Source organism: Dipodomys spectabilis, unplaced genomic scaffold (assembly GCF_019054845.1).
Source record: "Dipodomys spectabilis isolate Male_0828 unplaced genomic scaffold, ASM1905484v1 ptg000179l, whole genome shotgun sequence".
Lineage (NCBI taxonomy): Eukaryota > Metazoa > Chordata > Mammalia > Rodentia > Heteromyidae > Dipodomys > Dipodomys spectabilis.
Window position 1 is genome coordinate 2,021,413 of NW_024870856.1, and position 22,257 is coordinate 2,043,669.

At 46.3% G+C, this 22,257-nt stretch overlaps 1 protein-coding gene across 2 annotated transcripts in view; it reads left to right on the forward strand.

The window, feature by feature from the left end:
• The first annotated feature begins 469 nt into the window (after window positions 1-469).
• The window catches only part of Myo10 (myosin X), a 196,551-nt gene continuing 174,763 nt past the window's right edge, over window positions 470-22,257 (forward strand). The window contains exon 1 of one of the 2 annotated variants that reach the window (XM_042695215.1): window positions 470-949. In XM_042695215.1, coding sequence (XP_042551149.1) covers window positions 929-949 — 21 coding nt within the window. In that variant the 5' untranslated portion in view covers window positions 470-928. The remainder of the gene's footprint in view (window positions 950-22,257) is intronic. The other variant, XM_042695216.1, reaches the window with a different exon arrangement.

Sequence of the window (22,257 nt, forward strand, 5' to 3'; positions counted from 1 at the left end):
CCCTTTAACCTGACCGCGCGGCCGGGACCGGCCAGACCCGGGCGGGCCGCTCGTCCGCGGGGCTGCAGTCATGAGGTCCGGGGTCCGCCAACATCAAAGGCTGTGGGGGACCCTCCCCCACCCACCCCAGGGAAAAGTCAAGCCCCGGGTTCGCCCCTGAGTGGCGCTCCGCGAGGCCCCACTCACCTCCCGTCCCCGGGTTCCCGGGGCTCCGAGTGGGCGGAGCCCGGGTGGGAACTCTGAGCGGGCGGGGCTCCGCCGACTAACGAGAAAAGGCTGAGGGCGGAGGGGGGGGAGGGGGTGTCAGGGCGTAACTCAGCGCGGGAGTGGGCGTGGTCTCCCCTCGGAGGCGGGACCATCCCGTGGGCGGGTCGTGGGAGAAGGTGGTGTGGGCGTGGCCGCGTCTTGGAGGGGCGTGGCCCTGGAGCGGGCGGGGCGGCCCGTGCGCGCGGGTCTGCGAGCCTCGGAGCGGCGGATCGCGGTCAGAGCCGCGGCGCCGGGCTGTTCAGCGCTGGGCGCTCGCCGGACGAGCGACTTCAGGGCGCGCTTCGTGGCCGCTGTCCCCCCACCCCTTGTCCGCCTGGATCGCCCTCCGGAGGCGCGCTGAGGAAGGGGGCGCCCTCGCCAGCACCCCCCCCCACCTCCCCGGGCCCGGGAAGAATGTGCCACCAGCTGTTCCCCGCCCGCCCGAGCCGAGCCCGGGACTGAGGAACTTGGGGGCCGCGGAGACAAAGGCTGCTTGGGCTGGGGAGGTCGGGGGTGGGGGGGCGGATCGGAGACTCGGGGTTCGGGTGCAGGATGGCCGCGGGGACGCCCCGCGCGCGCGAGCTCCCCGGTGCGGCGCCGTGACTCTCCGGGTTCCCGGGCCCCGCCGCGCTGACGTCCGCCAGCCGCGCTCGGCGGGCCGGGGAGCCAGGGCTCCGGAACAATGGACAACTTCTTCCCGGAGGTGAGTGCGGCCGGGCCCACCTGGCCTCGCAGCCCCGGCGGGGGTGGGTGTGTGTGGGGGGGACCCGCACGCCGCGCGCGGGCGCCGCGCCGCCCCTCAGCCGGCGCCGGAAAACTTTTGGGGAGTCTCCCGAAACTCCACTCCCCCGGGCGGCCGGGAGCCCCGGTGAGTAAGCCGAGGCAGGTTCTGCTTTGTCCCGCGCTCGCACTTGGTCGGGGGGGGGGGGGGCGGAGTGTGCGGCCCAGGTGCGTTTCCCGGTCCCTAGGTGACTGGGTTTCGGGGGGTGTCCCGCGGCACCCCCCCCCGTCCCCGCGCCAGGTGAGTCCGCGGGCGCGCGGGGGCCGGGCTCGGGGAGCGCTGCCGGGGCGCAGGAAGGCCCGTCTGAAGGAACCACGTCGAGCTTCGGGACGAGCCTCGCTGCGAGCGAGGTCTGGTGTGGCATTTCCTTCGCGAAGCGTGCCGGCTTCCTGTGCAGGGGTGCGGACGCTTCCCGGGCGGCCTGGGGAGGGGGCCGCGGGGCTTCCTGCCCGCGGGACGGCCGAGGGGGTCCCGCGTGCCCAGAGCCGCCCTCCAGGCCCCTGCCACCATGTCGGATCGTGGCCGGGTGTGTGCCGCCCGCCCGCCCTTGGCAAACGTGGGACTGCGAATTTACAGAACATTCGTTACTTCAGATTAAAAAAGAAAAAGAAAAAAGAGGAAACCGATGCTCTCTTGGAGAGCCTTGGACCCTTTTTTCTCCCTCTGGGATCGGCGAGTTGCTGTGGTTTTCTTGGCTCCCTTTCCTTTCTTGGTGGTGTTTATTTAATACATTTCTGTTTAAGTTTGAGGTTTGAAGTGGCTCAAAATAAACTTAATTGACTTGAGGAAGACTTATGTGATTTTTCTGGAGAGGGGGGAATAGGAGTGGAAAGCTCAGGGAATGTCTTGTGAATCCAGGACCGCCTTGAAATCTTCCAGCAAAATAGGCTGGTGAGGTTTTTGCCTCTGGTGTTAGCCAACTTAACTTCATCTGACTTAATTGGATAGAATATTCCAAGTCCCTCTGCTTTCCGGATGCTCAATTGCTGTCTTCTCTGGCAACAGTGCTAACCCAAGTGCTCACTATTATTTTCTTGTTTTTGAGAGGGGCACCGAATCCATTGAGAATACATATTTTAACTTAAACAGGAGAGGGACACACACACACACACACACACACACACACACACATACATTTCACTGTGAGACATTAGCACTTTATAATCCATGGAACTTTATTTTCTTCCCTGTAAAAAGACACCACGGGACTTTTGCAAGTAGTAGTTTGTCCAAAGGTAAATGACCCCAGGGCTTTGGTTTTTTAATTGCTTTCATCTGTAGGCAAACTGGGGCAAATAATTCTCTTTGCCTCTAGGGCAAATACCTTCGGAGCTTGGTTCTTGGTCATGTTTGTTTGGTGCTCTTGAGTCTTAGAAAATCTGATGGAAACAGAATTTGAGTAAGGTTTGTTGAGGTTGCAATTCTCCAGCCCCGTGGACCGACTGGGCTCCCTTGGGAAGAACATTGCCTCCTAGTGCCAGTGCGGGGGAACTTCAGGATGGCTGCCCACTGACCAGGTCTGGTCTGTTGGCTTCAAAAGTATTCTTTTTTCTTTGAACTTACTTGGTGCTGGTTCTGGTTCTGTGTTTAAGGGGACAAGGACGCCGGGGTTTATTTCAGTGATTAGTGTAATGTTGAATTTATTCCATCCTCTGGGGAAAGAACACCCCAAAGTCACTTGTCCAAAATTGAAGAGTGTGTTGCAGAATCCAGAGCCTTTTTGTTTTGCTGCTGCTGCTGACTTTTGAATTAATGGACTACTTTCAAGTACTTAAATTTATCCTTTTAATCTGCTGTTGGCTTTTGTGTTACAATATTAATTTCTAGTTAGCCTTCAAGAGTTTCACTGTGGAATCACTTTGAATGGATAGCAGCAGGACTAAGAGAAATGACACAACAGTGTATGAATTAGAGACATCTCCCAACATAAACCCTCTCTTTCTCTTGAATGTCTTAGAATATTCTTTTGTTACATTGTCCAGAGAAAAAAATATTGTCCTGTCCTGTTAGGATAGCAACAGAAAGTGTAGAAGTGGGGTCTTGTTATACCTTGTAGGGTTCTCCTGATCACAAACTTTTCTCACTGGGCTACAGCGATAATGAATTGTTGCTTGCTGAACAACCACTTAAAGCACGTGTTAACAGCTGGGGGGAAAAAAGGTTCTGAGTGAGATGTTCCATGTGCTAGCTTCATGATGGATAGTCAAATAATAAGGTGAAAGGGAGCTGCTGGTAAATTACAGCTGCTGCTTAGAGCTGTCCTAGGGTTTCTCAAACTGGATATTACTGACATTGGAAGCTCAATGATTTTTGCTGGGTATCATCTGACCTATGCATTGCTCACCCAATGCCAGGAACTCCCCCTTAAGTGGTGACATCTTGAAATGACTGCTAACATTACTGAACCCTGAAGCCAAATCATTCCTAATTGAGTCGCCCTGAGCTAGACACTGGAGTTGGTGAAGCAATCGCCTCTCCCAAACGAATTCTTGTGCATGCCTCTTGTCAGTGCATGCCTGGTCTAAGTGGGATGAGGCTTCTTAGAGCCGGTCAGCAGCCAGGAGAAGCTGGTAAAGCGTGTGCCAATCAGCTGACGCTGCTGGCTTCAAAAATGGGCGCCACAATTGGACAACCTGAGCCAGTTTCAGTTTCTTCTTGTCCTTTGTTAGATAATTGTGATCGCTAGAGTGTGTGTGCTTTCCATTGAGAAGCTTGGGTTTTGAGCATTTCTAGGTCATTTGTTAAAAAGTGGACTTCAGAAACTTGGGCATGTCTGTAACTAAATCAACTATATAAATATATACACATACACACATATATATATGCATATAAAGCAAAATAGTTCACAAAGTAGCACAACTATGGTGTGAAACTTTTTGAAGAGGATAGTGTTTGTCTTCCAAACCAAGCAAAGTGCATAGGGTAGACCGATTTGGGAGATGTTTTTGGCAAAAGTTTGGTGTAACAGCTATTCAGGTGCAAGGTCTTTTGAAGGGAATTGAGACCTAAATGAACATGTTGATTTTCAGAATGGAAGTGTGAAATGACCACAAGTCAGGCTGTCATAAAGAACAAATCCAGAAAGCAGACGTTCCCGCTCTCCTGCTGCCCATTCAGACTGGCAGTGTCCCCTTACCCAGAAGGCACTAAGAGCTTCTTAAGCTGTAAATGGACTCCCCACACCTATTCCTCTCCCTTCTTCTGTAGTGGGGTGTGCGTTTGTGTGTGTGTGTGTGTGTGTGTGTGTGAGAGAGAGAGAGAGAGAGAGAGAGAGAGAGAGAGAACCTAGTGACTTTTCTTCTTTAGAAAAGAAATGGAGATCTTGTTCTTTTGATAGCTTTTCCTCATGCTCAGCCATCTCTCAAAGTGAAGGACTTCCAGTCCCACCGAGTCACAAAAGGACCCTAGAAACTCATGCAACATCTTCAGTTGGGTCACTTTTCCTTGTCTTATGATGGAGTTACAGTATTTGCCTTCCCTGCCCAGTCCCAAACTTTTATTTGTTTCTTGAGTTTTTATTTCTAACTAGCTGTACAACAGGGATTCAATTGAACATGTAATTTGTGAGTACAGTGCCCCTTGATCAATGTCTTTCTGTCATTCTCCCCACATCTCTCCCAACCCCACCCATCCCTTCAACCTACCTGGTTCCAGCTTTCATATATCTGCTCTGAATACTATGACTGCATTCGCCCACCCTTCTACTCTCCATTCCTTGATCTCACCCCCTACATACACACAAGCACAACACATGTTCCCACTTCCTGCTATTCATTTGGTTACCCATTGCATTCCTCCCCTGCATATACCATACTGCAGTTACTATTTCTATTGTCAAGTACTCTCTCTTTTTCCTCCCCCTCCCTCCTGCCATGAAGGGTACAGCAAAGCCATAGGAACAGCTGCGGAAGGACAGTTGTTGCTGGCTGTGAGCTCCCTAGCTTCATGTTCCTCCACATCACATCACGGTCACAGTCACGTCACGTGGCTTGCTCTTCTGGCTCTCTCAACCTCTCACAAAATCAGGCTCAAACTGGTAGGGCCTAGCGCTTCTGTTTTAAGCCAGGCTGTTAGAGGGGTAGATAGGATGGCTTGTCTTCCTGTGGGGGCTTTAAGTGGGGTCACTTTTGAGGCCGTGAACCTTGAATGTGTTCATCTGTTCTCCTCGTTAGTAGGATTTGGGATCCTTATCATTCACAGTTGCAAAAGTTTGGATTCAGAGTAAGTGATGGATAACATTGTTGAGTCCCTAAGTTGCAGGAACGTTCCAACAAGAAGACAGCAGGGAAGTCTGAAGCTTGGTCCACTTGCCCTTCCTGCCAGAATTGAAATGTATGGTTAAAGCTATGGTTTTTATTGGTGACAATCAGCATCATACCAAGAAGGAAGGAATTTAATGAGTTGGATATGTCTGGTGCTCTGTAGTGCCGGAGCGAGTAGTTAGGCGTGCATTCCATAATATTTTTCTGTGAATCTACTTTTCTTGCCTATGTTTTGGTTGAAATCACTCATTCTATGGGTAGTGGGGATTTGCAGAATCATTTGTGTTTTGTGAACAGTAATGCCACAGTAGAAAATCGCTGTTAAATCATTGTGGTTCTGAGATTGTTCCTTTATTACTTTTGTTTTGTCAGTCATGAAGCTTGAACTCAGGGCCCAGGTACTGTCCCTGAGCTCTTTTGCTCAAGGCTAGTGTTCACTTTGAGCCACAGCTCCACTTCTGGTTTTCAGATGGTTAATTGGAGATAAAAGTCTCATGGGCTTTCCTGCCCTGACTGGTTTTGAACTGCAGTCCTCAAATCTGAGCCTCCTGAGTAGCTAGGATTACTGGCCTGAGCCACCAGTGCCTGGCTCATACATCCATATTTAAAGATGAATGGAATTATGAGCGATTGATTATGGATGGTAGGGAGGAGTATGAAGCATTTTAATTTTGTTATATAAGTCACAATCACTATAGGCATGATATTGTGAGTTTTCACCATTTCTTTTTTTTTCTTTCACCCTTACCGTTTTCTTTCTCTCTCTCTCTCTCTCTCTCTCTCTCTCTTTCTTTCTTTCTTGTCGGTTGTGGGGCTTGAACTCTGGGCCTGGGCACTGTCCCTCAGCTCTTCAGCTCAAGGCTAGCCCTCTACCACTTGAGTTACTGTGCCACTTCCAGTTTTCTAGTGGTTTATTGGAGGTAAGCATCTCACAGACTTTCCTGCCTGGGCTGGCTTTGAACTATGATCCTCAGATCTCAGCCTCCTGAGTAGCTAGGATTACAGGCGTGAGCCACCAGCACCCACTGTTTTCACCATTTCTTAATTGCAAGTATCATGTTCATTCCCCAGGGTCACATGCTACCTCTGAGCCTCCTGAGGATTGACTCCAGGCCTTACACTTAGTAGAAAAATCCTCTACCTCTGAGCTCTACTCCCAGCCCCAGCAAATATTTGCTTTCCTTACTTTGAAGCCTTAGGGCTTGAACTCAATGCCTTGTACTTTCCCTTGGCTTTTTTGCACCAAGCTGTTGCTCTACCATTTGGGCCACACCTCCACTTCCATAGTTTGGTGGTTAATTGGAGGTAAAGAGTTTCATGGACTTTCCTGCCTGGGCTGGCTTTGGACCTTAAACCTCAGATTTCAGACTCCTGAGTAGCTAGGATTACAGGTATGAGCCACCTGTGTCGGGTAACTGTTCTTTATACTTTTCAGTGCTATAACGAAAACTGGAAACGAATTATTTGGCTAAAAGATGAAAGCATACCTTAATATTTATTATTTAGAAAATAGTCCATATAAAACTGTTTGGGGATTGCATCTTCCTTGTTAGCCATGAAAATGTGGTGGGTTTTTTTTCCAGATTTTTAAATATTTTCTGGAAATATCACTCCTGTTGCACATTTTGCAAGTAATTCCTTTTTTTTTTTTTTTTTGGGTCCGGTCGTGGGGCCTGAACTCTGGGCCTGGGCGCTGTCCCTCAGCTCTTCAGCTCAAGGCTAGCACTCTACCACTAGAGCCAGAGCGCCACTTCCGGCTTTTTTCTTTTTGCTCATGTGGTGCTGAGGAATCGAACCCAGGGCCTCATGCATGCAAGGCAAGCGCTCTACCACTGAGCCACCTTCCCAGCCCCAAGTAATTCCTTTTTGTTTGAGGTAAAGTTTTGTCTCAAATTATTAAAATTGTGTTTTTTTTTTAATGGAAGTGCTTTTGGTTGGGATTTTAGGAAGCTTTTGGTAAATCATTATTAATGATAATATACACAACATAATTGCTGGTATGTAAATTCAAAAGTAATATGCATAGGTGTTAACAGAAATATAGTAGATTCAAGGGTGAACTCACATCATAATTCTTAGAAAAACAAAGTCAAAATTCAACCAAAAAAAACCACCACCCCAGGAACGGGGTACTGGGAAAGGGTGGGGTCAAGGGGTAGACAAATGAAGAGAAGAGGGTAAGAATGCAGTCAAGAATCCAATGTATATCCCAGGAAATTAAGAAGGTGAGGGAAGGGTTGAGTAGGGGAGGGGTAGGCAAGACTGTTGAAAGGAGTGAAGCTCAAGATGCATTGTATTCATAAACTGCTTTGTTAAATGACAACTGGCAACTCCTGTGTACAACTACTTAAAGATACTAAAAAGAAAACAATTCCGCAAAGACCACGATTTTCACTTTTTTTTTTTTTTTTGGTCCAGTCATGGGGCCTGAACTCTGGGCCTGGGTGCTGTCCCTCAGCTCTTCAGCTCAAGGCTAGCACTCTACCACTTGAGCCACAGCGCCACTTCCGGCTTTTTTCTTTTTGCTTATATGGTGCTGAGGAATTGAACCCAGGGCTTCAGGCATGCAAGGCAAGCGCTCTACCACTGAGCCAACTTCCCAGCCCGATTTTCACTTTTTTATACTGACGGTTTCTGCTTCTTTACTTTGTTCCCCCCTTCTTTGTGATTTGCAGGGGCACGCACCCACCTACAGTAAGGTTCCTGACTGTCTAATAGTATCATTGCTCTTTTAGGGAGACACGTTCTCAAGTATTTGACCAGCTGATGTTGTTTCCAGTTGTTGGCTTTTATAACAGCAACTTAAACTTTTTTTGTACCTAGATCTTGGCACACTTGTCTGATTATTTCCTGATAAAAAAACTTTCCAGTGTAGAGGGGTTTGATCAAAGTGTTTTCACATTTAAAAATTTTTTGGTTTATTTGCAGGAAAGCTTAGTAAAAAGTGTCATTGTTGCTCAGAGCGGGCCCAGGGGAGATACCCTGTCATGATGTATTTATGATTTTGTGGATTCTGTAGCTTCTCATTAGAATCTGAATGAAGTTCACTGTTTAGTGGAGGGAGTTCGCACGTGATCCTAGATTTATGCTTCCACTGTTCTTCCTGGTTAATTACAGTAAGGCTGTTGACTGACAGGCCCCACCCCCACCCATCCCAGCGCCGTGACCTGTGTTCATTTAAAGCCAGAGCACACACATGGACCCGGATGTGTATTGCCTGGGGAACTATTGCACATTTGTTTGGGCAACTGTTTCTTTGGTCTTTGAATTTTCTTTCAATTGCCTTGTAGTGTCCTTGGGAGTTGACCGCAGGCCAGGCGCTAGAGTGATATGGTTAAGTAGCATATCCAGTATTGGGGGTGGGGGAGGGTGTGTTTAAGCTCACTATTTATTAACTGCAGGAAACCTTTCCCTCAACTTTGAAATGAAAAGTGTTGAGTGTTAAGTGAAAACACACTGTGCCTTTAACAATGCTGCCATTCAGAGCTGGTTGACTCTGCCCACATTTTGTCCCTCTAATAGTGTGACCCCAGAGGACCCAGGGATGTGCCCGGTGAAGAGAGTGGTCTTCTAGGGGAGACTGGCTGGCCATCAACCTATTGCAGAAAAGAGCCTCAGTTATTTCAGAACCCACCTGTGCAGGTGGCCAACCCCTGTCCCTTCTCCCCTTACCCTCCTCCTCCGGACCCTCTTCCCTCTGCCCTCCTGCCCCTGCCTGCCTCTCCCTGCCCTTCCTCCCCCTGCCTGCCTCCCTGCCATTCTTCTCCCTGCCCCTCCTCCCCCTGTTCTCCTCCCCCTGCCCCTAGCTCTCTGCCCTTATCCCCCTGCTCCTCCTCTCCCTGCCTCTTCATCCTTAAGTGCTCTCCTCTCCCTAGAGCATTCGAGAAATACTGACTTGGTCATTAAATTGACAGTTGTTCTCCACTGGAAAGAGGAGGATGGTATTCCTTCATAAAACTATGAGAGCATGCCAAGATAAGGCATATCTCAGGTAGGCAAGTCTCATCTGCATGTTTCCTTTAGTCTTATTTACTACCTCTATTTATTTTTGTCAGTGACTGGGTTTTTGAACTTCAGACTTTGTCCCTGCTGGGTAATACCTCTGGTCCTCCTTTTTTATTTTTATTTATATTTTTAAAATATAGGCTTAGAAGTTACCCATGTAGCTGGCGCCAGTGGCTCACATCTGTAATTCTAGCTACTCTGAAGACTGAGATCTAGAGGATTGAGATTTGAGGCTAGCCCAGGCAGAAAAAGTATCCTATATTTCATCTCCAGAATGACCATCAAAAAAATCAGGTCTGGGTGTGTGGCTCAAGTGGAAGTATGCCAGCTGAGATCAATAAAACCAAGTGAGTAGAGCCCTGGGTTCAAGCCCCAGTACCACCAAAATTAATCAAGAATCAATCCATCAATTAAAAGAAGTTATCCAAATAACTTGAAATGTAGCTTAGTGGTAGGGTACCTCAGGCTCTGGTTTTGATCCCCAGCACTGCAGAGTTAAAAGTGAAAAGGTTGGGTATCAAAGTTGACATTTGTGCAGTCTTCAGACCTTCCTGGGGTTTCGATGCTTTGAGATGCACACATGTAGTTGTCACAGGCATTCACAGTACCTGTGCCACCAGCAGGGTTACAATGCAGAACAGTCTCCCATGCTGCTCCTTTATGGTCCTGGTGTCCTCCCTCCAACCCCTGGTAAGTACTGCTCTAGTTTCCTTCTAACTTTGCCTTCTGTGCAGGCTGCGGAAGTGGAATCAGCCTTTGACACTGACTGTTTTCACTCTGAGGCTGTTGAGTGTCAGTGATTTGTCTCATTGTATTGCTGAGTAGTAGACCGTGTTTAGTCACAGAGCTACATCTGTTGCTGTATCTGAGAGTAACAATTACTGACATAATGCTACCCTGTTTTGTCTTGTGGCTGTTATGAGCACAAATCCTTATGGCTGTCTTTGTTTTATTCCTAAGTAAGTACTGTTGGGCTGAGTGGGTGCTGGTGGCTCATGACTGTCTTCTTAGCTACTCAGGAGGATGAGATTTGGAGCAAGGTTCAAAGCCAGCTTGGATAGAAAAGTGTGGGAGATTTTTATCTCCCATTAGCTATCAAAAAAGCCAGAAGTGAAGGCCTGGCTCCAATGGTAGAGCACTAGGTTTGAGCACAAAAACTCAGGGACATCACCTAGGCTCTGAGTTTGAGCCTGACACACAAAAAAATGGCACACACAAAAGAGAGAATGTTTTGGCTTTTGATTTTACAAGTTTTTAAAAAATTTGTGACAGCTTTGATGAGATGCAATGCGTGGTTATACAAAAAGTGGACTCTTCGTCCTGCTCACCACCTGGGACAGAGACTTGATGATGTAAAATTACTTGGATGAGTCGGACACCAGTGGCTCACACCTGTAATCCTAGTCTGAGATCTGAGGATTACAGTTTGAAGCCAGCCCAGGCAGGAAAGTCCATGAGACTCTTACTGGTTAATCACAGAAAAAGCTGGAAGTGGTGCTGTGCCTCAAAGTGGTAGAGTGAGCAGAAGGAACCCAAGGACAGCACCCATGCCCAGAGTTCAAGCCCCAGGACTGGCAAAAAAAAATAAAAAGACTTGGATGGCTCCACTATTGCAAAGGACTCAGTTAAAGATATGGATGGACGTTACAACCCGGAGCAAATGGATGCCAGAGATTGCTATGAACAAGACTTCTTGGGACCCTGAACAAAAACAGCAGGGCATTTCTGCCATCCATCCATCAGCATCTCAGTGGGACCTCGTGGAAAGGAGACTTGTTTGATGAAAGGCAAACCTTCTAAGAGTGTTGAAATCGAGTCCATTATCATGGGCGTAGCAGTCAGGGGATCAGTGTGTGTGGCAAGAAAAACAAGTCGGTGATGGACAGTCTACAACCCAGACCGTAGGCAGCAGTGCCTCCTGGGTCCCCTAAACACGCACTCCACTGGGAGCGCACGGAGGATGAAAGGCAGGACTTGGACGGGCATCCCTTAGTTCTGTGACATCTCTCTGGCTCTGCACCGTCCCTATTTGGTAGGAATGTCTGCTGACAAGGAGCCCAAGATGAAAACCCGGGAATATTTCCTGTAGTTATTTCTTACCAAGCAGAGACTTCTTCCTGTCTTCAGCTTCATGCTCTGAAAAACAATGAGCTGTGCTTATGGGACAGAAGGCAAAACAAGCAAGCAACCATACCTAGGAATGAGTACAAAATGGGTGACAGAGCGCTCTGGTTTTGGCTTTTAATTTCACAGGCCAGGGCCAGCAGGGAGGCCTTCTGCAGCCCGCCCGTCCCAGAACTCTCTATCTGACCTACCCGTAGCCCCATCTCTTCCCACACCCCTCATCTTCCCTGCTTGTAATTACACTCCCAGCTGAGACTGGCTCTGGGCCTTGGGGAGACACCCTGTATTCCACTCATACCACCAAGACTGTATATGGAGGTCAAGGGAAAGAGTTTCTCCACATACTAATTTTCTTTCTGTGTGGCTCCTGGTTTGTATGAAAAGCATCCACTTGCCTTTGTTTGTTCTACCAGGCATATGTATGAAATGTGTCTAATATTTGAGCAGCAGGAAGGAGAGCTGTTCTGTGTGTGTTTGTGTGTCTCAAGTGTTATTAGGATTTTCTATTTATATATAAAACTAGTGTATATATAGCATACATATCTGCATATATATGTGTGTATGTATGTATATATGTGTGTATATATATACATATACATATATATATATATAGTTCTAATAGATAATCTTCCCCTAGTATTTGTGGGCCATTTGTTCTAGTACTTCCACAGATATTAAAGTCTATATCTAGTCAAGTTATTTATATAAAACGGCATATTTGCATATAGCCTGTGTGAATCCTCCCATATACTTCCCTTGATAAGACCTTGCTATGTTGCTCAATCTGGTCTTGAACTCATAATCCTCCTGTCTCAACCCCCTCCCCATTATGCTAGGGTTACACGCATGTGCCATAGTACCTGGTCTCTAGATTTTGTTACAGAATATAATGTTAAACTGCATTGTTAAGGGTAAGGTGACAAGAAAAACAAATTTTTCCATATCCAGTACAGGTAAGTCTTTCTGAGTTTTAATTTTTATTCTTTTGAGGTACTAGGATTTGAATGCAGAGCCCCACACTTGCTAGATAGATAGTCACTTTACCATTTGAGCCATGTCTTCATCCTGTTTTTTGAATATTTTTGATCCACAGTGGATTGAATACACAAATGCAGAGCCCTTGAATACAGAGGGCCAACTGTATACATCATGTATGTGTGTGTGTGTGCACGCATGCATATTCATGTTTCACATTGAGGTTTCAGTTTTTACATTGTGGTTTTCAGTCACAGCCATTCTCAGGAGAGGTGAAGTCTCTCACCATTGGTAGGGTTTTTTTGTGTTTTGTTTTGTTTTTTGCTGAGACCAACCTAGTACAATGTTTGCAGTAAATGAGACTGGCAGTATTTCTGAACTGCTTCTGTTTTTTGAGAAAAGTTGGAGCCAGTCTCCCGACCATTTCACACATAGTTGCCTTGTCAGTCAGGTCGGGGTCATCAGAATACTTGTTTTGACTGTCCTAAGAATCACATTTGCGAAAAGTCTTTGTTCTTTTGGCACCTCTCCTTTGGAGAGAAGAGGGGCCAAGTTCAGCTTCAAGGTTATGAAGTTCAGGTGCAGATTGTAAATTCTGGCATTAGGGTTTTTTTTTTTCTTTTTTTTTTTCCTGACCTTGAATACTCCAAACTCTGGGGTATTTCTCACAGGGGGTGCAGCTTTTTCAGCTGGAGCTATTTCCTTCTTGCCTCCGGGCAGATTTGCTAGGTTAACCGTATTTGAGGATCTAAATCCAAGGTTGCCATGCACTCTCTTACACAAGCCAGTGTATCATTTCTATGAAATATTTAAAAGCTGGGTTATCTTCTTGTTTCAAGGCATCCGTAGGACAGAGAACAGGACATGATGTTATACAATTATTGGGCTGGATTTTGCCTTAGAATATTTCCAGGGGTAAACAGATCAGGTCTGTAGAATCCCTGATCTGTTTACCCCTGGAAATATGTTGTGAAGAGCAGTTTGTCCACCTGTCCTTTCCTCAGTGTTAGTATTTTCCAGTATCTTTTTTTAAAACCATAAGAAGAAAAATACAAATCAGCAGTTCTGAGAATGAAAAGATGAAGCAAAAAAAAAAAAATTAGTTGCATTAGACTGTAAGTTGTGTGTATGTATTGCACTCATGTTCAGAAGATTCCTTCTGACATGAAAGCCCTTTCAAGAGTAGAATAGGGATCTGTACAGAAATGTCACTTACCTAGGCACTGGTGGCTCACACATGTAATCAGTCCTGGCGAAACCTGCATTTCTTTAGATATAGTTTCTTTTCTTTTTTCTCTTTTTAGTTTAATGAAACAGGGTTTCTCTGTGTAGTTTAGCCTGGCCTTTAACCTGTGATACTTATTGTGCCCTAGCCAACTACTGGGATTATAGGTATGTACCACTAGGCATAACTAATCCAGGTTTTTTGTTTTTTTTTTTTTTAATTTGTGAAAATGTACTGCACCCTTACCATCAGCTGGGATGGATTCATTGAGTCTGCCCATGATCCTGTGCAGTTGGTATGGTCTTCATCTCCATTTTTTGTGTGGTAACACAGAAATAAGGTAAGTAATTTGCCCAAGTTCACCCAGTTGGGAAGTGGTAGAAACAAGATTTATGCCCCAGGACTCTAGCTCTCTGGAATGTAAATTCTTCGGGGGGTTTGCGCAAGTTTGTAAAGGTGAAGATCAAACCCATGTGGAAATCTTGTCAGGCTTGTGTCTCAAGAGCAGGTTAAAGTCATGTGATGGGAGCCCAAGAAGAGTGGTCTGTTTTTCCAGCAGTCAGAACCCAGCATAGCAGTTTTCTTGTGACCAACAAAGCAAAAGTTTGTTTTGGTGATAGGGTAACAACAAGTGAGTGAGAAGGCAGAAGTAGGAAAGATCCAAGGAAAGGCTCTCAGGTGCACTTCGGTGACGTGCGTGTATGTTTCTAGGGAGTGTCCCCAAGGCAAGCCACAAGCCATCGTCATGCTCGGAGACCTCAATCCATTATCTGTCTGTAGTAAACTCCAGAGTCCCAGGTGGTGATAGGAAAACCGTTGGCTTTGGAATCAGCATGCACTTTGGAAATCTTGCTTGCATCTGATGAGCTGGTGCGCTTCTGTGTGCTCTCTTCATGTGAATGACACTCAGGCCCGGGTCCCCAGCCTGGGAGGTCATCTCCTTCCATCCTCCTTCCAGAGCTGGAGGAAAGCCACATGTCCTTCAAGGGTAGTGATAAAAGATTTAAGATGCCATTTTGGAAATGGATCCTTCCGTTGTAAGATTTTCAAAAGACAGAAAATGGTTTACATTGAAACTAACTTTTTAAAGTTGTAATCCAAATAAAGCCATGGTTCTTGGTAGCTTTTCATATGTAAGGAACACATATTTTAAAGTTTAAAAAGAAAATAGCCTGATTAGATCAGCTGATACATTCTGTGTCCCACAGTTAGCTTGCGTGTGGCTGAGGTGTTGGGTACCTCTATGGGACGGGGTTAGTCAGTTTTTCTTTTCTTTTTTTTGGGGGGGGGGGGTCCGGTCGTGGGCCTGAACTGTCCCTCAGCTCTTCAGCTCCAGGCTCGCGCTGTACCAATTGAGCCACGGCACCACTTCCGGCTTTTTTTTTTCTGCTTATGTGGTGCTGAGGAATCGAACCCAGGGCCTCACGCATGCAAGGTAAGCGCTCTACCACTGAGCCACCGTCCCAGCCCTGGTCAGTTTTTCTATAGGACACATGTTCTTAGGGGAGCAGCTGTGCCTTCCTGACACTTAGCAATGTCTGGAGACATTTTTTTAGGTGGTTAGCATGATCAGGTACTGCTGACCTACTGGGTGCTCTAGCTAGCACCCCAGGCTGTTCGGTGCTCCCAGCTAGCACTGCTCAGGTCCACACTGCTCAGGTCCACACATTAATAGGGTAAAAGTTGAGGGACTCTGCTATAGAAAACACACTCAGTTTTCTCCAAGTCTACTCTGTTGTATTGTGCTCTTTTAATCTTCTGGGCTTTAAAGCAAAAAAAGGAATTACTTTACTGGTATGTGTGTGTGTGTGTGTGTGTGTATGCAGGTGTGTGTTGAGAGTGTATATACATACATGTATGTATATATGCATGCATATATATAGACTTAGGTATTAATGTTCATATATTCATAACTCATACATATGGGTTCATATTATACAGGGATCTGTATGCTCATATACATGTGGTACTATATATTCATGTATGCTATTCATATGTAGTATTATATGGTATATGTATGCAGGTACATATTTATTCCTGTTCATACATACATATTCATACATATGGATTCCTCTATTATATATATGGATTTGTCTGATTTTCATTTTAACATCTTCATTATATTTAGTATAACACTTGGTATATTTTATATCGAGATCTGTGGTTATACCTTAGTTCTCTTTAATCCGATACTGATTGCTGGTGTATTAGTGAATAATTGAGATGATAAAAGTTTTAAAATTTTTTAGGGGGGCAGCGCGGGGCTTTGCGTTCAGTGCTGTGTTTGCTAGGTAAGTGTTCTACCATCGGAGCCACATCTGTAGCCCTTTTTGCTTTCAGGTTCTTTTTCAGATAGGGTCTTTTGCCCATGCTGGCTTCATTGCCTTCCAGCTCCCATATAGCTGGGATTACAGGCATGAACAAATATTCACTTTTTACGTACACTGTCCTTGAACCAGATCTTTGTACTCTCTGCCTCTTGAGTTACCAGGATTACAAATTGAAATCATCATACCCGGCTAGTGTCATTATTTTCTATACTTTCTTGACTGTGTTTGCATTTGCCCAGAGAAGTAAAAGCATGGAGCACAGTACAAATTTGGGCACAGTACACCATATTTTTTGTAATATGTATTATATATAACATACTATATATATATATATAAAATTTATACACACATAATTTCTGTATTTCCAAGCTGGAAGAAGGCAGCATGAGCAAGCTGCATGTGCTGTGTATACTGGCCATTTGATTTGGCTCATTACAGATGCTCAGATTACCAACTCTGATGACACAGAGTCTCTTTGAATGGGGTCAGTGAAGCTGTCAGCCAGATCCACACCTTTGCTTTGCTTTTCCACTTTGCCCAATCTTGATGAGTAAATGTGAGATTTTTCTCTGAGCTTCATTTTCACCAAGCTTGTTGTTTTCTTGGGAGCCACAGTCATGAATCACACCAAAAGCTTGCAAAAGCCAGGTAAATCTGCAGGCAAAACTCTTTATTTGCTGAAAATAAATGAAAGTTCATACTCTGCTCATTGAGCCCGTTGAGTCATCACTAAGTGCCTGATTGATCTATGGTTTAGAAGTAAGCTCTCTTGGCCTAATTTCCTCTGCTACCAGGAGGAGAAAAAAGGGAAATAATTTGATTTTTATTGACTTTAAATTGAGATGCCTTGGTAGATGAACTTTAGGTTTATGTATACTTTATTTATTATTTGGGTGTAATTTAACAATGTTTATGGGTTGGATATAATTTAAAAAGATTCCTTTGGACTCCAAAAATAAGTATGCTAAATAGATAATTCATTAGAGTCTTTATTGCTGGTTCCTGGTGGACCTCGGCTTGGTAAGTTCATTGGGAGACTTAGCAATGATATCTTTACCAAAGCTGAAGCCTAAGCAGTTCAGCCAAGAGGGGACACACCCAGGTATGAATTCACTAATCTCTTAGTCCAGAAGAAGGAGAGTATGGTAGGCTTCAGAGATCACTGCTAGTCCGAGCCCACTGATGGAATTCAGCAAGATTCAACAGGCCCTCGGGGTCTCTGGTTGAACTGACGCATCTGAGGCCCAGGCTGTGCAGGTGGCCCAGAGGCTGGGGAACACCAGGCGATTACTGGTGATTGCCAGTTCCCTCGGGTGTACCTAAAAAAACCGTGAACCTCTAAGATAAACAATAACCACTTATGGACCCTCTCAGGGCCGAGCGGACTGCCCATCGTGAGAACCAAGGGTGCCTCCGTACAATATTTACAGGTTTTCTAGCGCCTGTGATCTGGCACTGGGCAGCGACTGTATTTCAGGGCTGTTCTCACGGCATGAGTACACGTGCAGGGTGTGTTTGGTCTAGGACTCCCTCCCCTGGAGCCTATATCTGTTTTACAAATAGGCCAAACAAAACCAGTGCACTTGGCTGTATGCGTCTGAAAGATGAGTCGGAAAGCAGATGGGCCCACGGCGCAGGACAGGCTGGTTTGCCCTTATGCTTGCCATTGTGAACGTATTGACCTATCCATAATGGATTTAGGCTCCCCAGTGAGTACCCCCTATCCCAGGCTTGCTGGAATGTTCTGGCAGATGTGTGGGACACATGACAGTCAGCAGAGAAAGGCTTTGTGGCCAGCACGTGGGATGGACACACCTGGCTTTGGAGTTGCAGATTCTTACACCTTTCCTGGCCACTCATGTTCTCTGCCTGGCTTCCCCTGGCTGCTATACTAAGAACCCCATCTTCAGTGTGTGGCTCAGCTCTCCAGACCTCACTGGAACATTAAGCCATTGCTGATTTGTCCGTAGTCTGTGCTCCTCTGCCTTCCTGAGTCCCCTTGCTGCTGACGTCCAGGTCTTCCCAGGGTCAGTGTACATTTGGTTCCTTTCTTGCAGAGAGGGACCCAGATGACCAAGGCCAAGCTCTCATCTGGGGCCTCTTCAGCTGCTGAATCCTGACGTTTTACCCTTGCTCCTGCTCTGCCCTGCCTTGCCTTTGGTGGGAAGGGGTGGGGCGGGGCGGGATGGGACCGGTGGGGGGCAGACTTTGGCTTTGCCTGTTGTAGTTGGAGGCCTGGTTGGTGGTAGGCATACTTTAATAGGCACTTGTGCATCACAGCTGAAATTCATCTCTGGCGCTGTCTCAAGGTATTGTGGTCCCATCTGCCTTGCACATTGCCCTGGTCGGTCCTGCTATCATGCCAGACAGTCCTCTTACTTGTTGCCATCCTGGGTTCCAGTGATGCCACATCTCCACTTTTTCCAGAGATGCCTTCGCTCTCAAATGGGCAAAGAGGGAGCATCTGCAATGGAGGAGGAAGGAATGAATCATGCATTCTTGAGTTGCAGACAGGCAGATGAGAGGACAGGCTGAAAATGGCAGTTTGAAATGTCCACTGCTTGTCTCCCTCCCCAACCGCGCTCCACCCCCCCCCCCCCCCCCGCCAGGGTCGGGGCCATGGTTTCCAAGAATGCAGCCTTGTGGCTGGTCAGGGATGGCTCCCAGATGACCTAAGATTTGGAGCTGTAAAATAAATTGGCAAGAGTTTCATGACAATCTTGATAGCAGCTCCTGCTTTCCCGTGCTTTCCCCAGGCGGCCAGTTTTTAGCACCTTTACTCGCTGCACGTGAAAATGGTTTGTTTTTACCTAGGGAGAAAGAAACAGTTCCTTTTGCATCTGATGGAAATCAGAAAAGCACTTTGGGAAATGTAAGTGCTTTGGGGGAATTCTTTTAAAAAATTCTTGCTCTTTATTCTTTAACCAGAATGCCCTTCTGTACCTATAGCTCAAGAATCGGCCAAAGCTGAGTCACAGAAATGCCTGATTTTGCTAGAGGCTTCAGTGCAATATGGAGGAGTAGCGTGTATGCGTGTGCGAGCATGCATGTATGTGTGTGCGTGCCTGCATGCGTGTGGTGGGGTGAGCAGTAGGCATGCGATGTTTGGAAACCTTAATCTTTGTAGCTATAAATAGAATACTTACTCACTTGGGTGGCTAAAGTAGAGACCTTTAAAAAGGGGGTTTTATTATGCCATTTGGTCAGAATTAAGGTATGATTCAGTGTATTACATCCAAGGCCCGCCTGCACGCATACTCATTTTCTTTTTGATTTGAGCCAAGTTTAATTAAGGGCACTGCTTGACAAGTTCATTAAATAACCGAATCACTTCCCTTGAAAACCTTTTACTCTGAATAGAGGCATTATATACAAAATAAGGCATTAAAAATATCTATAGAGACTGGGTGCCAGTGACTCATGCCTTTGATCCTAGCTACTCAGGAAGCAGAACTGAGGATTGGGGTTCGAAGCCAGCCATAGCAAGAAAGTCTATGAGAATCTTTATGTTCATTTAACCACCAAAAAGTGAGAAGTAGAGCTGTGGTTCAGTTGATAGAGCACCAGCCTTGAGCAGCACCTAGGCTCTTGAGTTCAAGCCACAGAACTAGCACAACCCCCAAAAAACAACAAAAACTCTTATCTTGAGTCCCACGTTACAGAAAGCACTGTGGAAGAGGAGCCAGCAGGTGAGAGAGGGTTGGGGATGAGGCAAGTTGGGGCAGTATCGCATGGCGGGGACTGTGGTTAATGGAGTCCACCGGCCTTGGAGAATGTTGTTCAATGTTGGGCTTTCCTAGCATTTAAAATGAGGCCAGATATTTAGATTGCTATAAAAAGTCCCAATTTGTAAAATGTTGACAAGTTAACATATTCATTAACACAATTGTTTTGGGCTTTTTAGAGAGGGCCACACAATACTTGGCTGGGGATTGTACTGTTTAGATAGGGAAAAGCGATGTTTCTTAATTTTGAGAAAAGGGAAGGGAAGCTGACATTTTTTAGTTAATTTTAACTTGCTTCCAAAAATATGTGCTAGATTGTGAAGCTGTTTTGAGAGACATCTGTCTCTTCGTCTATTCAGAGAATCTCATTACTTAGCCAGGGATAGCCATGTACTCACAAGCCTTTTCCCTCCACCTCCTGAGTGCTGGTATTACAGGTGTGCACTATCATGTCCTGTTTTTTTGGGTGTGCGTGTGGGGGGTCTATTCTTTTTTCTTTTGGGTAATCTAGGAGTAGAAATTAGGTAATCTTTGTCTTCAAAGGGAGGAAAATATTTTCTTTTTCATTTTTTTTTTGGGGGGGGGGTGTCGGTCATGTGGCTTGAACTCTGGGCCTGGGTGCTGTCCTTCAGCTCAAGGCTAGTATTCTATCACTTGAGCCACAGTGCCACTTCCGGTTTTCTAGTGGTTTATTAGAGATAAGAGTTTCACGGATTTTCTTGCCCTGGCTGGCTTTGAACCACGATCCTCAGATCTCAGCTTCCTGAGTTGCTAGGATTACAGGTGTGAGCCACTAGCACCTGGCTTTATTTTTCTGTTCTAAAAATTCATTCCTTTTCTTTTCTTTTCTTTTGGCAGAGATGGGATGCTTGGAGGTTGGATGTCTTACTAAGATTGTGTCTTCTCGTTGTGGAACAAATGTTCCTTTCCTTGCTCCTTTCAGCTTGCTATTCTCCTGACAAAAAGCTTTGAGATAAGAGTGCTTCCGGGTCAGGGGTCAGTAAGAGATCTGTATTCTCCATGACAGCTGGAAGCCTGGCCGAAGTTGTGTCTGCATAGGACACACCCCGAGTCCTTTCCTGAAGAGGGTGTGGAAGCCTGGTAAGGGCTGGTTAGCTCACACATCAGCATACTGACTCCAGAGAAAGGGACCACAGCACCCAAGACGTGTTGCTGCATGTTATATGTGTCATGTACATGCAAGGCTTGCCTGAACAGAGACACTGTGTAGTCTTGTGCTGTGAGTGATTCATGTAACTTGACATTAAACTCAGCAGGCTCACCCTGGGCCAGCATGGCAAAACTTCAGTCACAGGATGTGGGGCTTCACCCCCCATTTAGACACACTACGTCCTTTTTTGCATTTGATCTGCACTTCTGTGGCTTGTCTCTTCTCTGTTGTAAAAGGGTTACTGTCTAGGTTTGCAAAGTTGATTGATTGATTGATTGATGCTAGTCTTGGTACTCAGGGCCTAGGTGCTGTCCCTGAACTTCTTTTTGCTCAAGGCTAGCGCTCTACCACTTGAGCCACAGCTCCACTTCCAGATTTTTGGTGATTAATTGGAAAAAAGAGTCTCGTGGACTTTTCTGCCCTGGCTGACTTTGAATTATGACCCTCCAATCTCAGGATTTCCTGCTTAGCTAAGATTACAAGCGCCAGCACCGAGCTTGTGTTTTGAGAGTTTTGTTTGTGATGAGATTCAGCCTCTAGGCCAGATTCTGGGAAACTAGTTTCTTGATCTTCACCGTCCAGAGACCCCAATGGCTGTTCTGTGCCACAGGGCCTGCCATCCACATTGTGTAGGATAGGAAGGGTGGCTAGCGGCGGTGGTGCGTGGGAGAGCACTGTGTCTAATGGTGAGGCTGGACTTGCCTGGGCTCACTTAATTTTATGGTATGTAAATTATATGGCAATAAAGCTGTATTTTTTTTTTATTTAAGAGAAACCAAACCTGTTCTGCCACCTGCCAGCTCTGGAACCTTGAGCAAGTTCTTGAACTTCCCACCTCAATATCCACATCTGTAAATTGGGAGCACAGCAGTGACTTAGTCCTAGCATGGGGGATGGGAGCCTGGCGTGCAGGATTCTGAATGCCATGTTCGGGCTGTTCAGTTCTGTGCCCTCCTCAGCCCTGGCACCATGCCTCGTCAGTCAGGCATGAGGGCTAAGCAAATATTTATCGAAGGAATGACCACATCTGGAATTTGAGGTGGTGGAGGTTTGTCCAGGTAAAATGAATTTGCTCAAAGGTGAACTGAGATCTGGGGATGTCTGAAAGAACTAGAAATCAAGTGAGGGTTGTGGAAAAAATTTCTACAGACCTTGTTCGTTCACTTCTTACCCCAGTCGTTTTGAATGAACTTATTTTGATGTGGAAAATACAGCTTTACGACAGGCTGACCCTGGAGGCTGCCCGGGAAGCCAGCAGCGGTGGGAGTGGGCATACCCCGAACCCCCTTTGCCTGTAGGAAATGACATCTGTTTGGTTTGGCTTGGGGCAGCCATGCTGGGTAGGGTTGTGAGCCAGTTTGGGGTGTTCCCAAGTTCTGGTGCCTGTGGGGGAAGTGGTTGGTGATTCAGGTG